At 45.8% G+C, this 17,916-nt stretch overlaps 1 protein-coding gene across 1 annotated transcript in view; it reads right to left on the reverse strand.

Annotated features, from left to right (window-relative positions):
* The window catches only part of LOC140201843 (cytoplasmic polyadenylation element-binding protein 2-like), a 74,156-nt gene that overhangs the window by 12,384 nt on the left and 43,856 nt on the right, over positions 1 to 17,916 (reverse strand). The window contains exons 5-6 of the mRNA XM_072266563.1: positions 15,027 to 15,145; positions 348 to 462 (exon numbers count right to left, since the gene is read on the reverse strand). Coding sequence (XP_072122664.1) covers positions 348 to 462; positions 15,027 to 15,145 — 234 coding nt within the window. The remainder of the gene's footprint in view (positions 1 to 347; positions 463 to 15,026; positions 15,146 to 17,916) is intronic.

The following is a 17,916-nucleotide window of genomic DNA, read 5'->3' on the forward strand; positions in this document are numbered from 1 at the left end:
CAAATCACAGTGTAGCAGATGAATAAATACAAGATGGAGACAGAAGACACGGCAGATGCTGGAACCTGAAGCAAAATATGAGATGCTGGAAGAACCCAATGGGTCAGGCAGCATCTGTGGGGAGCGGTGGGCTGAGGGAGAATGGACAACTGGTGTTTTGGGTTGACACCATTCATCTGCATTGAAAGATAGAGTGGGAGATAACCAATATAAAAGAAGAGGGTAAGGGGTGGAACAAATGTTGGGGGGTGATAGATCCTTCCTGTTCAGGTTAAAAGTTGTAAGAACGGCGCCTTCCGTCTCAGCTAACCCCAACTTGCTTGGGCCTTTCCAGCTCGGCAACCTACCGGCTTTCAGGGGTCTCGGGACCCCCCCAACAAAGACGGTCTTCCTGGGGTCCAGAGGCTGTGACCCATCCAGGACAAAGTCGCTGTCGCTCAGACTCCAGGGCCTGATCTGTACCTGAAGCACAAAAGGAAAGAAAACCAATGAGTAACACAAGCTCTTGCACCAGAGCTGAGGCAGCACAGCCTCAGGATGACCCAAAGTACGTGAGGTAAAATTACAGAAATGTTACAGGGTAGAAGACCGTCATCAATGCCCTCATCTTGGCTCCTTGAGGAAGAGTACAGTCGATCCTCTTCCCCTTATATATTGATGGAGAATAGGCCCTTCCAGCCCCACCGAGCAGCACTGGGATTTTTTTAATCCCAGCCTAAACACAGGGTAATTTACAATGACCAATTAACCTACCAACCCGTACGCTTTTGGACTGTGGGAGGAAACCAGAGCACCCACACGGCCACAGGGAGAACAGACAAACTCCTTGCAGGCGGCAGCGAGAATTGAACCCGGTTCGCCAGTACTGTAAAGCGCTGTGCTAATCACTAGGCTACCGTGTCGCCCCATTATACTCCTTGCCACTTATTGGATTCCCTTTCGAAAGCCATGACCGCCTCAGCAGTGGGTTCTGCAACACGACGCGGGGAACAAAGCAGGGGACTTGTGCACAGAAAGCTCCTGAAAATGGCAGGGTGATCACGGAGGTCAAGACAGGGGGGAGTAACCATCCTGATCTACATAATGGTGCTGTACGCTCTTCCGTGTCACTCAAGAGTGGGCAGAGTCTCAACTGAACAACGGCACCTCAGACAGTGCAGCACTCCCTCAGTCTGGTGCTCAGATAGCTGGAGCGCCCATGACAACAGGGCCCTCCACCCCCGCCACGTCTGCACCAACCATTAAACGTACAAAAATGCTCATCCCAATTTATTCTCCGCATGTTCTCATCAATTCTCCTCAAATTCTACCACTCAGCAACACAAAGGCCATTTACAGCACCCAATTCACCTCCCAACTCGCATGCCTTTGGGACCTTGGAGGAAAACGGAGCACAGGAAGAATGTGCAAACTCCACTCAGACAGCACCGGAGCTCAGGATCGAACCTGGCTTGCTTGAGCCATGAGGCCGCAGTTCGACTGTCTGTGTTACTGCTGTGCTGATTGTGGCTGGTCCATTTCCCTCTCGACCCCATTCTCCTGCCTTCTCCCCGTAACCTTTCATGCCCCGACTCATCAAGAACCCATCAACCTCTGCCTTAAATACACCCAGTCACCTGGCTTTCACAGCCGCCCCTGGCAACAAATTCCACAGATTCGCCACTCTCTGGCTAAAGGAATTCCTCTTAATCTCGGTTCTAAATGGATGTTCCTCTATTCTGAGCTGTGACTTCTGGTCCTAGACTCCCCCACCATGGGAAACATCCCCTCTATCGTGCCCTTTCAACATTCAATTGGTTTCAATGAGTTCCCGCCCTCCCCACCATTCTTCTAAATTCCGGCAAGTAAAGGCCCAGAACCAGAAATCGCTCCTCTTATGATAACCCTTTCATTCCTGGAATCATGCTCGTGAACCTCCTCTAAACCCTCTCCAATGTCAGCACATCTTTTTCTTAACTAAGGGGCCCAAAACTGCTCACAATACTCCAAGTGAGGTCTCACCGGTGCCTTATAAAGCCTCAGCATTACATCCTTACTTTTATATTCTACACCTCTCAAAATGAATGCTAAGATTGCATTTGCCTTCCTCACAACCTGCAAGTTAACCTTTAGGACATCCTGCACGAGGGCTCCCAAGTTCCTTTGTACCTTGGATTTTTTAAATTTTCTCCCTGATTAGATAATAGTATACACTTTTATTCCTTCTACCAAAGAACATGACCATACATTTCCTGACATTTTATTCCATCTGCCACCTCTTTGCCCACTCTCCTGCGTCCAAGTCCCTCTGTGGCCTGAGGCTTTATAAGGTACTGGTGAGGCCGCACATTCAGCAGTTTTGGAAGGGTACAATCCTAACAAAAGCAAATGAAGATGTGCAAATGGTCGGCATGGATCTGATGGGCTGAAGGCCCTGGCTGGTGAGGATGAAAGGAGTTCGTAGTAGTAGTAGTAATACTTTATTGATCCCAGGGGAAATTGGTTTTCATTACAGTTGCACCATAAATAATAAATAGTAATAGAACCATAATAGTTAAATAGTAATATGTAAATTATGAAATAAGTCCAGGACCAGCCTATTGGCTCAGAGTGTCTGACCCTCCAAGGGAGGAGTTGTAAAGTTTCAAACAACAGGAATTCTGCAGATGCTGGAAATTCAAGCAACACACATAAAAGTTGCTGGTGAATGCAGCAGGCCAGGCAGCATCTCTAGGAAGAGGTGCAGTCGACGTTTCAGGCTGAGACCCTTCGTCAGGACTAACTGAAGGAAGAGTGAAGTTGTAAAGTTTGATGGCCACAGGCAGGAATGACTTCCTATGACGCTCTGTATTGCATCTCGGAGGAATGAGTCTCTGGCTGAATGTAGTCCTGTGGCCACCCAGTACATTATGTAGTGGATGGGAGACATTGAACAAGATGGCATGCAACTTGGACAGCATCCTCTTTTCAGACACCACCATCAGAAAGTCCAGTTCCATCCCCACAACATCACTGGGCTTATGAATGAGTTTGTTGATTCTGTTGGTGTCTGCTACCCTCAGCCTGCCGCCCCAGCATGCAACAGCAAACATGATAGCACTGGCCACCACAGACTCGTAGAACACCCTCAGCATCGTCCGGCAGATGTTAAAGGACCTCAGTCTCCTCAGGAAGTAGAGACGGCTCTGACCCTTCTTGTAGACAGCCTCAGTGTTCTTACACCAGTCCAGTTTATTGTCAATTCATATCCCCAGGTATTTGTAATCCTCCACCATGTCCACACTGACCCCCTGGATGGAAACAGGGGTCACCGGTACCTTAGCTCTCCTCAGGTCTACCACCAGCTCCTTAGTCTTTTCACATTAAGCTGCAGATGATTCTACTCACACCATGTGACAAAGTTTCCTACCGTAGCCCTGTACTCAGCCTCATCTCCCTTGCTGATGCATCCAACTACGGCAGAGTCATCCGAAAACTTCTGAAGGTGACAAGACTCTGTGCAGTAGTTGAAGTCCGAGGTGTAAATGGTGAAGAGAAAGGGAGACAAGACAGTCCCCTGTGGAGCCCCAGTGCTGCTGATCACTCTGTCGGGCACACAGCGTTGCAAGCACACGTACAGTGGTCTGCCAGTCAGGTAATCAAGAATCCATGACACCAGGGGAGCATCCACCTTCATCACTGTCAGCTTCTCCCCCAGCAGAGCAGGGCGGATGGTGTTGAACGCACTGGAGAAGTCAAAAATCATGACCCTCACAGTGCTCACTAGCTTGTCCAGTAGGCATAGACACAGTTCAGCAGGTAAACGATGGCATCCTCAACTCCTAGTCGGGGCTGGTAGGCGAACTGGAGGGGATCTAAGTGTGGCCTGACCATAGGCCGGAGCAGCTCCAGAACAAGTCTCTCCAGGGTCTTCATGATGTGGGAGGTCAATGCCACCGGTCTGTAGTCATTGAGGCCGCTGGGGCACAGCGTCTTCGGCACAGGGACGAGGCAGGACGTCTTCCACAGTACAGGAACCCTCCAGAGCCTCAGGCTCAGGTTGAATACATGGCCAAGTACTCCACATAGCTGAGGGGCACAAGCTTTGAGCACCCTGGTACTGGCACCGTCCGGTCCTGCAGCCTTGCTTGGGTTGAGATGTTTCAGTTGTCTTCTCACCTGTTCAGCTGTGAAGCCCACCGTGTTGGTTTCATGTGGGGAAGGGGTATAGTCATGAGAGCAGGGTGGGGGACTGTGAGGAGGGGTAGGAGGGGAGAGTGGAATATGTGTTGGTTGGGGGCCGACAACAGATGACTCATGTGGGGGATGGGCAGGGGCCACAATGTCAAATCTGTTAAAGAACAGGTTAAGTTCATTGGCCCTGTCCACATTGCCTTCAGCTCCTCATGATAGAGCTGTACAAGATATTAAGAGGAATAGATAGAGTGGATAGCCAGCACCTCTTCCCCAGGGCACCACTGCTCAGTACAAGGGGACATGGCTTTAAGGTAAGGGGTGGGAAGTTCAAGGGGGATATTAGAGGAAGGTTTTTTACTCAGAGAGTGGTTGGTGCGTGGAATGCACTGCCTGAGTCAGTGGTGGAGGCAGATACACTAGTGAAGTTTAAGAGACTGCTAGACAGGTATATGGAGGAAGTTAAGGTGGGAGGTTATATGGGAGGCAGGGTTTGAGGGTCGGCACAACATTGTGGGCCGAAGGGCCTGTACTGTGCTGTACTATTCTATGTTCTATGTTCTGTCGTGTATCACACTACACCTCTCAGCCAGCTCTCAGGGGGCAATTATCTCCCTACAGTCTTTCGTCTACACCAGGGATAAATTATCATAACCTGGTACGCTACTTGCACTTCCCTGGGATGTGACAGAATACTGCAGCACACAAGAAAAAACAATGTAGTCGCTGGAAAAACATGCAACTTCCAATCCTGAATGTTTTTACAACCTTCCTTCCTGGAAAATTGAGCTCGTATGTCTTTTTTCTCTCTGGCATCGTACCTTTTCTCAAAGGGAATGGGTTTGGTCAACCTCAGACCAGTGCAGACATGCCATTGTGAAATTCTTGTTACCCCATGCCAACACTGTAAGGTATGGATCCACTTCTTTTTGAGCAATGACTGTCCACCCCCACTTTAGCACTATGTATTCATCTGCAGTCCTTGCACGTGCACTGTTCTCTCTCTCTCTCTCTCGCTGCAATGCGAATACACCAGTTAAAGCCATCTCCCGCGAGCGTGCTTTTATTTAATCGATGCATAGTTGTGCACAGACACAACAAATTGGCGATGGGCACGAACCTGAGTGTCAGAAAACGTCACCAACTGCACTGACAGTTATGGGACGAAGCAGCGTGAGTTAAATAGCACGAGAAGGCTGTCACAGTCGCTAACAAACGTGTGAGTACAGTGCATAGTAACAGTGAGAGATGCACTGAATTAAAGTCAAAATAACATGGTGATGTTCAGTCAGGAAAGTTGATGAATTTGTTAGTGCTAATGAAGGCTGGGAGTTGTATATCAAGAGGGTGGAACTATATTGTAACGCGAACAGCGTGAAGGAGCAAAAAAAAACCACACCTACACTTCTTAGCTTAATCGGACCAAGAACGTACAGTCTCTGATGCATCCAGCAGGCAAGAAGTTTGACAAAATTGTTACAATTTTACAAAATCGCTCCAGCCCTAAACCATGGGTAATAGCTGAGAGATTTGGATTTTACATAAGGAATCAGTCAAAGGGTCCAGCCCTAAACCATGGGTAATAGCTGAGAGATTTGGATTTTACATAAGGAATCAGTCAAAGGGTGAAGGCCTTTCTGAATACACTGCAGAACTGCCCAAAATTTCCCAGTACTGTGACTTTAGAGATGGACTTGCTGATGCATTAAGGAACAGGCTTGTATGAGGCATGCACAGTCAAAACACTCAAACAAGGCTATTGGCAGAAAGAGACTCAACCTTAGAACAGGTACTGACCATTGCAAAATCGTTAAAGACTGCAGCAAAGGATGGAGCAGAACTACAGAAAAGGAGGTTAGAATGTGAAAAGCACTAAATGTTTCTGAATGGTGCAAAAAAGCCAAAAAATTTATCCACATGGCAAAGCCACCCATGATGCAAATAACTGTTGGTTCAAAGAAAAAGTCTGCATAAAGTATCACAGACAAGGTCACAGACAGAATGTGCAAAGCAGACAAAAAGCACAACCGAGTGAAAAGTTTCAAACACAAAGCTAAGCAAATGCATAAAGTTACCAAATGTAAAGCAGAATCAGACAACACAAGAGTCTCACAAAGGAACTGACATGCCTAGAAATGCATAGTATAACTGAAGCAGATCACAAAATCGTTTGGATCGCGATAGATGTGTCTGGTGTAAAACTGAAAATGGAGCTAAATACGGAGTCAGCTTTGTCCATAACTCCAGAGGCCGACTACAACAGGTAGCACTAACCAGAAAACATCACAGCTCCTTAATGCTAATGTAAAAGTGTTTGAGAAGGGTATTGGTAAACTCAAGGGCATGAAGAATTGAACTGGATGAAGCAGCAACGCCAAGATTCCATAAAGCACATCCAGTGCCTTACACACTATGTCTTCAAGTGGATGGTGAATTGCAGAGCTTAGAGGTATCTGGAATTCTCTACAGGGTTAAGTGGAATGACTGGGTCACACCCATTGTCCTGGTGATCAAGAAATGGAAGGCTAGAGCCATTAGCATATATGGAGATTTCAAGGTGAGCATCAACCCAGTGCTGAGTACTGTGCAGTATCTCCTGCCACAAATAGAAGACATTTTTGCATCTTTGGCAGGTGGGGAGAACTTTTCAAAGTTTGACTTGTCACAAGCCTATCTGCAAATGAAGATAGAGGAATCAAGCAGGAAGTTCTTCACAATCAACACTCACAAGGGACTGTTCCATTATAATTATCTTGTATTTGGCGTCACATCAGCTCCAACCATTTGGCAAAGAGCAATGGGCCAAGTGCTCCAAGATATCCCAGGAACACAATGTTACCTCGATGGCATCATCGTGACTGGCAAAAACGATGAAGAGCACATCCAAGACCTTGGTGAAGGGCTTACCAGGCTGATTGAGTATGGTCTGCACGCAAAGAGAGAGAAATGTGAGTTTTTCAAGAATGAAATCTCATATTGTGGTCATGTCATTGACAAGCATGGGTTACTTAAGTCACAAGAGAAGACTGAAGCAGTGCTACAGGCGCCCAAACCAGAGAATGTGTCACAGCTCAGGTCTTTCTTAGGCTTGTCAATTACTACCACCGATTTCTCCCAAACATTGCCACAGTGCTGCATCTATTGAATGCACTGTTACAGACAGGAGCAAAGTGGGAATAGTCAGAAAGGTGTGAAAAAGCATTCAAGGAAACAAAGAGACTAATAACATCCGGTGAACTGCTCACCCATTATGACCCATCCCTGCCCATCAGACTGTGTCCCCTTATGGGATTGGAGCCATTTAGTCACACATTATGAAAGATGGATCTAAGTGCTCAATTGTGTTTGCTTCAAGATCACTGACAAGCACAGAATGCAGCTATGCACAGGTCAATTAAGAGGCCCTTAGTCTAGTATGGGGAATAAAGAAGTTCCACCACTACCTCTAAGAACAAAAGCTAGTGACAGATCACCAGCCCCTGGTGGCCACTTCCAATCCCAGGAAGGGAATTCCAGTGACGGCTGCTACCCGGTCACAATATTGGGTCCTATTCCTAGGAGCCCACTCTTATCACATAGAGTTCAAGGGCACCAAACAACTCAGCAACGCTGATGGCTTGTCACATCCTCCACTATTAGCGACTGAAGAAGAGAAGTCTTCATACTGTGACCCAGCAGATGTGTTCCACACATCGGTGGACCAGTTGCCAGTGACAAATTTCGTAACACAAAGGTAAACGAGGAATGACCCGACACTGTCAAAGGATGGCCAGCTCATGGTAACCCTGTTTCCAGAGTTCTCAGTGAGACGAGTCCAACTGTCAGCATGTCAAAGAACAATGATGTGAATGGATCTCGTGTTGTGGTTCCTCTAAACTGTGTATCAGTGTTAGAGAATCTGCATGAAGGACACGGGTACAGTCAAGATGAAGAGTCTTGCCTGAAGCTATGTGTGGTGGCCAGGAATAGATAAGCAGATTGAAGACTTGGCCAAAAGCTGTTCGGGATGCCATAAAGTTCAAAGTGCAGCCCCACAGGCACCTTTGCACTCTTGGGAGTGGCCGTCTTTACCACAACAAAGAGTGTGTATTGACTTTGCTGGGCCATTCATGGACTCCATGGTTCTGATTGCTGTGGATGCTCACTCGAAGTGGCCAGAGGTTATACCAATGAAGTCAACCACCTCAGAAAAGACTGTTCCCGCTCTGAGGACCATCTTCACCAGAAATGGCTTCCCAGAACAAACTGTGGGTGACAACGGACCACAAGACACGTCAAAAGAATTCCAACTGTTTATGAAGAAAAATGGCATCTGACATTTCAAGTCAGCTTCTCACCACCCAGCAATGAATGGGTTAGCTGAAAGGTTTATCCAAACCTTCAAGAAGCCCATTAAAGTGATGGACAAGGAGAACAATTCTCTGCAGCACAAAGTGGACAACTTCCTTTATGTATTTCCGAACACTGCTCATGCGATGACAAATCAAACACCTGCAATGCTGTTCATGAGGAGGAATCTGAGATCTCGCATAGACCTCCTGAAACCAGACCTCCAGAGGGAAGTACAGAATAAACTGTTCAGCCAGTTGCCAAGTGAAACAGCAAGGGGCTTCAAAAATTGGAGAGGAAGTCTTGGCACGTAATTACCATGAAGACAAGTGGACACCTGGTAGGACAGCTACAAGAACTGGACCACTGAAGTACACAGTGGATGTTGGAGATCAGACGTGGAGACGTCATGTGGCCAGACACTGGATGCTCAACCGAAGGAGAGACCCGAGTTGATTGTATCCCACAAGATGGACATGTTACAGTCACTGGACCTACCTCTCAGTGATGATCATGTCACTGACATCAACATGACATCAGGAACTGAGAACTTTGGATCTGTGGAGTGACATCCGGTTTGTTAGGTGTCTTGTCTGAGACAGAGGCACTATCCTGAAAGAAACAGAGCGCTGTCCAAAATACTGAACCTTTAGAACTGTGAATTTAGTCACGGACCGTTATTGTGAAAACATCCACGAGGAAATCTGCAGATGCTGGAAATTCAAGCAACGCACACAAAATGCTGGTGGAACGCAGCAGGCCAGGCAGCATCTATAGGAAGAGGTACAGTCGAGGTTTCGGGTCGAGACCCTTCGTCAGGACTAAAAGCATGTTTGTTTGTTTATTTTTATTTCTTTGTTTATTGTGAAAGCATGCTTATTTGGCTTATGAAAGGAAAACTGAATGTTTTGTACATATACAGTTTTATGTTCCATTAATCTAAAGGGGGAGGAAGTGTAATCTATGGACCTATTTCTTTCAGAGCAATGACCCCCCCCCCCCCAGCACTACGTATTGATCTGTTGTCTACAGGTGCATAGTGTTCTCTCTCTCTCTCTGCAATGTGAATACACAAGTTAAAGCCATCTTCCATGCGCGTGCTTTTATTTAATCGACATGTAGCTGTGCACAGACACAACAAACACTAAACGTCTAGACGCAGCCAACAGGAAGGACAACTACTGGACCACGTCATACACAGTGCCCAACATCAACACCCTGACTCGTTTCCTCATTATCATTCTTTCCACCAGGAAATCAACAAAGACGAGAGCAGAAGGCGAGCGGGAATTCAGCGCTGTCTCCCTCTCCCACTCACTCGCTGCTGCTGGAGTCTTGCGTCTTTGGCAAGGTTTGATCAGCGTGGTTTGTGGATTGGGGAGGACTCTGCAGTTCACGTTACATGTGTTTCTTGCTGCTTCTTTTTTTCCATTACTAATTTTTGTGATTTGTGATTCAAGCCGCCTGGCTCTGTGGCCTGTTACCAACAAACAACACAGTGCTAAATTGAACATTCCTAGACTGCTTCAAGGCCTCTGCCATTTGATGTTCAATACTCTATGTGCTATTTGCTCGTTTTTTTGCAGTTTGTGGGATTTGTTCTTTTCTTTTGCGTGCTGGGTGTTTGATGATGTCTTTGAACAGGTTCCATGGTGTTTCTTTGTTTCGTGGCTGTCTGCAGGAAGACGAATGACAGGGTTGTGTACTGTGCACATACTTTGACAATACATGTACTTTGGATCTTTTCCCACTATTAGTGAGGACTACCTATTAATGAAGTCTCCATGATTTTGAACATCTTTCCTCTCAGTGGAAAAATACCTCATTATTTCCACCCAAATGTACTCAGCAATTCATTTATAGTGGACAGACAGGAGAATTCTCTTGTTTTGCTGAACACTTCGAATTTACTCAGTGGCCTTTCTATTAGGTACACTTGCTCATAATGCAAATATCAAATCAGCCAATCACATGGCAGCATCCAATGCATAAAAGCATGCTGACATGGTCAAGAGGTTCAGTTGTTGCTCAGACCAAACATCAGAATGGGGAGGAAATGTGATGCAAGTGTCTTTGACCATGATATGATCGCTGGTGCCAGACGGGGTGGTCCGAGTATCTCGGAAAGTGCTGATCTCCTGGGACTTTTGCGCACAACAGTCTCTAGAATTTACAGGAGATGGTGTGAAAAACAAAAATAAAAATCAGTGAGCGACAGTGTTGCGGGAGAAAATGCTTTGTTAATGAAAGAAATCAGAGGAGTCCTGATGAAGGGCCTCAGCTCTAAACATCCACTGCTTACTCTTTTCTACAGATGTTGTCCGGTCTGCAGAACTCCTCAGCACTTTGCGTGTGTTCCTCTGAAGTCAGAGGAGGATGGCCAGAATGGTTCAAGCTGACAGGAAGGCAACAGTCACTCAAATAACCACGTGTTACAACAGTGGCGTGCAGAAGAGCATCTCTGAACGCACAACACATTGAACCTTGAAGTGCCGCAGCAGCAGACAACGACGAACATAAACTCCTTTTATCAGGTGAGGGGGGTACCTAATAAAGTGGCCACTGAGTGTAATTCCTGGTGGAGTGGGACAAATGCAATTCCTTTCTGCCTTTCATATGAGAATTGGATAAAGACAACATGAGGATCGGGGGCTGTGGGAAGTGCTTTGTGAAACGGCAAAACTCAATGCATCGAATATAAAAGCAGGGAGTACAAGGTACAGCTTCATTAAAGGTTAATTAGACTGGAGATTTGCATGCACTTCTGTCTGCCACATTATAGAAAACAAGCAATTACATTGTAGAGCGTACAGAGGGACTCACTGGGATGTTGCTTGGGGTGGAGACTGTGAGGAGAAAGTGGATAGGCTAGACTTGTTTGGAGGAGACAAAGGGATGGGCCAAAATTAGGTGTACAACACTATAAGAGGCTGAGATAAGCTAGAGAGTAAGAAGAAATGTTAGAGGGAATATATTTAAGGCAGGACCCCCTAACTTTTTTTTATGCCATTAACCGAGGGGGCCTATGGACTCCAGGTTTAAGATAAGGTGCTAGAGGTTTGGGAACAAGCTGATGGAGAATTCTTTCATCCAGAGAGTGGTTGGAATATGGAGCACACGGCCCGAGTGGGTGATGGAAGCAGAGACCCTTGAAGTTTAAGAAGCATCTTGATGAGCATCTCAATCAGAAGCCTGTGGATCAAATGCTGGTAAACAGGATTAGTGTAGATGGGTATTTTATGGCTGGCATAGAGAGAGTGGGCTGAAGGCCCTGTCTGAGCACTACTCGTCTCCGTGACTTTAATGTGCCAAACAGCCCAAATCTGTGATTTTTGCCAGGACTTAAATCTTATCATTTTCTAGCTAAAAAGCCTCATGGCCTAAAGCCGTTTTGATAACGCAATGGTTTAAAGTCAATTATCAGAGTTGTTTCACAACCGCACAGCCTTAGTTATCACCAACAAGCAATGACACAATATTTCAGCCAATGCCTGACTCAAACAAACTGCCTGACTTAGTCAAGGACATCAGTTCTTTTTAAGATAGTCTTGCAACACATCTCCAAACACTTTTCACAACACCCTTTTGGCACTGGTTGAAACACTCTGCCGTTCTTATTCATTCACAAGCCAGTGATTATTGTCTGTCTGTCAAATCAAGTCAGTCTACTTCTCATGGACTTGAGAGACCACACAGTCTTAGGGTCAAATGGCCCACCATTTACACAGATCTTCAAATTTCCACCAAGGGTTCCCAATCAGCGGTCCATGGACCCCTTGGTTAATGGTAAGGATCCATGGCATAAAAAAAAAAGTTGGGAACCCCTGACTTAGCCTAATCTCACACCATTCCCCCCACCTACCAACATACGCTGCAAGTAACTCACAGCGGCAATTAGCCTACCAAGTAGGTCTTTGGGGTGTGGGAAGAAATCAGAGAACCTGATTATATGAGACAGCAGGTCTCTGTAAGGAGTTTGTACGTTCTCCCTGTGACTGCACAGATTTTCTCCCACAGTCCAAAGATGTACCGGTTGGTAGACCTGTGATTAGCCGAGGGTTAAATTGGGGGTTGCTGGGCAATGTGGCTCGAAGGGCCGTCTCCATGCTGTATCTCAACCAATCAATAAATCACTCACTTGATATGTGCCCTTTTGTATGACATGGATGATTGTGGTCTTTGACCATCATTGTACTTGGCAAATTGTTCTACAGGAGTGGTTTGCCATTGCCGTCTTCTGGGCAGTGTCTTTATAAGATGGGTGACCCCAGCCGTTATCAATACTCTTCAGAGATTGTCTGCCTGGTGTCAGTGGTCACATAACCAGGACTTGTGATATGCACTGGCTGCTCGTACAACCATCCGCCACCTGCTCCCGTGGTGTCACGTGACCCTGATTGCAGGTCTGAGCAGGTGACACACCGTGCCTAAGGGCTACCCGCAGGCCAGCAGAGGGAAGGAGCGCCTTACACTTCCTCTGGTAGGGAGGGAGGGAGCAATGAACAAGATGATGGAAGAACTCAGCGGGTCAGGCAGCATCAGACAAACTAGCAGCTCGTGTATGTTGTTGTTCAGTCGTTAAGTCGAGTCAGACTCTTTGTGATCTCATGAACTCCTGCACACCAAGCCTTTTTGTTGGAAACTCCCTCTAAGATCCCCCAAGGTCATACGCATTGTCTGAGTAATATCATCTATCCATCGTTGTCCTCTCCTTCTTTTACCTTCTGCTTTACCTAACATGAGAGTTTTCTCCAGGGAATCCTGTCTTCTCAAGATGTGGTCAAAATATTTGAGCTTTTGTCTCATAATCAAGCCTCCTAGTGAGCAGTCTGGCTGTATTTCTTCAAGAATTGACATGTTGGATCCTCTTGCTGTCCAATAAACTCAACACTTTTCTCCAGCATTCAAGTTCAAAGGCGTCGATTCCTTTGTATTCAGCCTTACTAACAGTCCAGCTCTCACACCCATACATCACAGCTGGAAATAACATAGACTTGACTAAACAGATCTTCGTAGACAATGTTATGTCTCTACTCTTCAGTATTTTATCTAAATTTGCCATTGCTGTCCTCCCCCAGAAGAAAGTGCCATTTAATTCTGTGGCTGCAGTTACTTTCTATACAAATCTTTGAACCAAGGAGGTCAAAATCCTTCGCTATTTCCACTTACTTTCCATGGAGTTAACAGGGCTGGTCAATGTAATCTTGGTTTTCATCTAGCTGCTTGTTAAATGTGAAAATTCCTGCCTCCACCACATCCAGATTCCAATCACATTCTGTGCAAAAAAAAAAAAATTCCCCCTCAGATCCCTCCTGAAAATCCAAACTCTCATCTGAAAGCTATGTCCTTCATGTCCAAGATAAAACTAAAACTTCACATCCAAGCTAACCATCACAAGTAAAAGATGATTACTGACCAACACTTTCTATCCCACTTAATAAACTTCCATACCTCAGTCAGCTCACCCCTCAGCCCTCTGCTCCAAGGAAAAACAGACCCAGCCTATTGAATCCCTCCTTATTACAGGAGGACAACACAGCGACTCAAACACCAAGTTCTGCAATAGGTTCTGACTGTGTCGCGGCACAGCAGTGAAACTTCAATGTACAGAAAGACAAGAGGCTACACAGAATCAGGTTTAATATCACCGGCAGAAGTCGTGAAATTTGTTAACTTTGCGGCAACAGTACAATGCAATACATAATAATAGAGAATAAAACTGATTTATAGTAGGTTATGTATTAGCTAAATTAAATAGGTTGTGCAAAAAAAAAGAAAATAGTTAAATGTAGTTATTAGTGCAAAAATAGAAATATAAAAGTAGTGAGGCAGCATTTGGGGATTCAATGTCCATTCAGAAATCGGATGGTAGAAGGGAAGAAGCTGAATCACTGACCGTGTGCCTTCAGACTTCTTTACAGCATTCCTGATGCAAAGAGGGCATGTCCAGGGTGGTGGGAGGATCCTTAATGATGGATGCCATTTTTCTGGGGCTCCACTCCTGGAAGATGTCCTGGATACCCATGGGGGCAAGTGCCCATGATGGAACGGACTGGGTTTGCAACTCTCTGCAGCTCAATTCGATCCTGTGCAGTAGCCTCCGCCCCCTGCATACAGAGTGATGGACTCAGCCAGTTCCATCACAGATACAGCTTGCCCCATAGTCCAGGACATCTACAAAAGGCAGTGCCTCAGGAAGGTGACACCCATCACTAAAGACCCATATTACCTGGCTGTACGCCCTCTTCATTGCTGCCAGCAGGTACAGGAACCTCAAGGTTCAACAAGAGCTTCATCCCCACTGCCATCAGGTTCTTGAACCGATTTGAAAATCCTTAATTTTACCTCGGGTTATATTTCTGTTTCTCTCAACTTATGCCTATTTTGGTATGTATAATTTATGCTCATTTATGTTATTTTATGTTTACCTATGCTTGTACTGTACCATGCTGATGCTGCAAAAAGCAAGTTTTCATGGCACTTATACCAAATACATGCACGCCTATGACAACAAACTTGAAGTGTTAGCGGCAAGTCTCACTCACCGGTTTGTCCTTAACCGTGCGGCTAGAAACGTACAAGTAGAGTTTACCGTCATCTTGATAACAGGCGTCAATAAGAACCTGAACTGAACACTCTTCCTGAAACAGCAGAAAAGCATAACCTGCAAAACCAACAGGAATCAGTCAATGACACTAACAGCTTGATTTGCGACTTAATTACAATGTCAGTTTTAAAAATTGTGTTAAGTCCAAAGTAATTATTATTTTCATGTCCAAAGAACAGAGACAGGAATTCCCATTCAAGATTGCTTAATGTCATTTCCAGTACCCAAGTGTAAAGGACAGCAAAATAATTCTCACACTGGATCCAATGCAGCACAAACATAACAAGATAAAGAACACAATAATATTAAAAAAACACAATAAATATAAATATGCAAAGTAACTAATATACATAGATTGTTTGTATAGTATTGTGCAGAAGTCCTAGGCACATAAGTATAGCTAGGGTGCCTAAGACCTTTGCAGAGTACTGTATTTGTCAACATGGAGTACAGAGTGAGCTTGTAAACTTGGCGGGAGCAAATGATACTGGGAGGGTGGAGCATCGCAGGACGGGTGGCAGAGAAAGAGTGCCAGGGGCAGGGGGTGGCATGGGTGCAGACACATCTAACCCTGAGACACCAGGCAAGGTCATTTGATTCCAAACAATTGGTTTATTGATTATTACAGAATGTGTCTCTGGTACTTCCCGCTCTCTCCTCTCTCCCCAACCATGATTCCCCTCTCCCTGCCCCCTTCCCACTCTGTCCACAACAGTGACGAATAAAAGAATCACATTTATCATCACTCATATATGTCAAGAAATTTGGGTTTTTTTGCGGCAGCAGTACAGTGCAATGTCTAAAGTTACCACAGTACTGTGGAAAAGTCTTAGGCACTATATATATATATATGCCCTAGACTTTTACACAGTACTGTATAAATACACAAAACAGCTTATATGCTTAGATTGACTGAGTCCATAAAGTGATGCTGTGCAGAGCAGTGGCTGTGCATAGGGTGACTGACAGGAAATGATAAAGCACTTAATCACAAACACAAGAGATTCTGCAGATGCTGGAAAACCAGAGCGACACACACAAAATGCTGGAGGAGCTCAGCAGGTCAGGCAGCATCTATGGAGGGGAATAAACAGTCAACGTTTCGGTCTGAGACCCTTCTTCAGGTCTGAGAAGGAAGGGGGGACTGCGCCAGAATAAAAAGGGTGGTGGGAGGGGGGGGAGGGAGGCGGCTAGCTCCAAGGTGATGGGTGAAGCGAGGTGGCTGGGAAAGGTAAAGAGCTGCAGAAGGAGGAATCTGATAGGAAAGGAGAGTGAACCATAGGAGAAGGGGTACCAAGGGGAGGTGATAGGAGAGTGAGGAGAGTTCGGAGGCCAGAGTGGGGAACAGGAGAAAAGGGAACAAAGAAGGACTTTTTTTTTTTTTTTTTTTTTTTTTAAAAACAGAAGGAGAAATCGATATTCATGCCATCATATTGGAGGCTGCCCAGATGGAATACAAGGTGTTCCTCCTCCACCAAGGGTGGCATATGATATATAGTGGTGGTTGGGGGTGTGGAGCAGTGGGTTAGTGGGTGACGGTATTGATCAGCTTTACTGTTTGGGGAAAAGGAACCATTTTTGAGTCTTGAGGGTCCTGGCGTGGGCGCTAAGTAGCCTTCTCCTCGACGTGAGTGGGACAAACAGTCCGTGAGCAGGATGAGTGGGATGCTACATGATGTATCCGGCCCTTCAAATCCATCAGAGAGGAGAGCTTGCTGCTCCTGTTATCAGGTCTGATTGGAATCGGATGGGTACTGGATTCGTCAGGATAACATGGGAGAACTGGGATTGGAATATCATGGTCACATACTGAAATTTAATGAAAAGCTTGCCCTGCACACTGTTCATACAGATTAAATTGTTACAGAGCGATTTCAGGTAGAAGAAGGTAAAGCAATAACAATGCAGAATAAATTCTAACAGCTGCAGAGAACATGCAGTGCAGGTAAACAATAGGGAGCAAGAAATTGACTGTGAAGTCAAGCGTCCATTTTATCAGACTGGGGAACTATTTAGTAGCATAATAACAGTGGGGTCGAAGCTGTCCTTGAGCCTAAAGCTATGGTGCCTTCAGGCTTTTGTATCTTCTGCCCGATGGATGAGAGAAGAAGAGAGAATGTTTGGGGTGGATAGAGTCTTTGATTATGCTGGCTGCTTTACTGAGGCAGCAAGAAGTTTGGCTGGTTTCTGTGATGTGCGATTCTCTGAAGATTCCTGCGGTCACAAGCAGAGCAGTTACCATACCAAGTCTTCATGCATCCAGATAGGATGCTTTCTACGGTGCATCGACAAAAATTGTTTAAGTGTCGATGGGGACGTGCCAGATTTCTTTAGCCTCCTGAGGAATTAGAGGCATTGATGAGCTTTCTTGGCCATGACATCTACGTGCTTGGACCAGGATAGGCTGGTGGTGATGTTCCCTCCAAGGAAAGTGAAGTTCTCAACTCTCAAACTCAACACTATTGATGTAGGCAGGAACATGTGCAACCCTCCCCTTCCTGAAGTCAGTGACCAGCCCTGGTGTTTTCCTGGCATTGAGGGAGAAGTTGTTGTCATGACACTTCCTTCCTGTACTCTGACTCACTGCTCTTTGAGATGGGGTCCACCACCCTGGTATTGTCTATGAACTTGCAGATGGATTTAGAACAGTCACGAGTGTACATGGGGTAGAGTAAAGGGCTGAGGAGGCAACCTTACTGAGCAACAACGTTTGGAATAATCGCGACAGAGGTGTCATTGCCTATCTTTGCAGATTGCGGTCTGCTGGTCAGGAAGTCTAGGATCAGTTGCAGAGGCCAGTGTTGACCCCCAGGTCCACAGGTTGGTCA

Source organism: Mobula birostris, chromosome 8 (genome assembly GCF_030028105.1).
Source record: "Mobula birostris isolate sMobBir1 chromosome 8, sMobBir1.hap1, whole genome shotgun sequence".
Lineage (NCBI taxonomy): Eukaryota > Metazoa > Chordata > Chondrichthyes > Myliobatiformes > Myliobatidae > Mobula > Mobula birostris.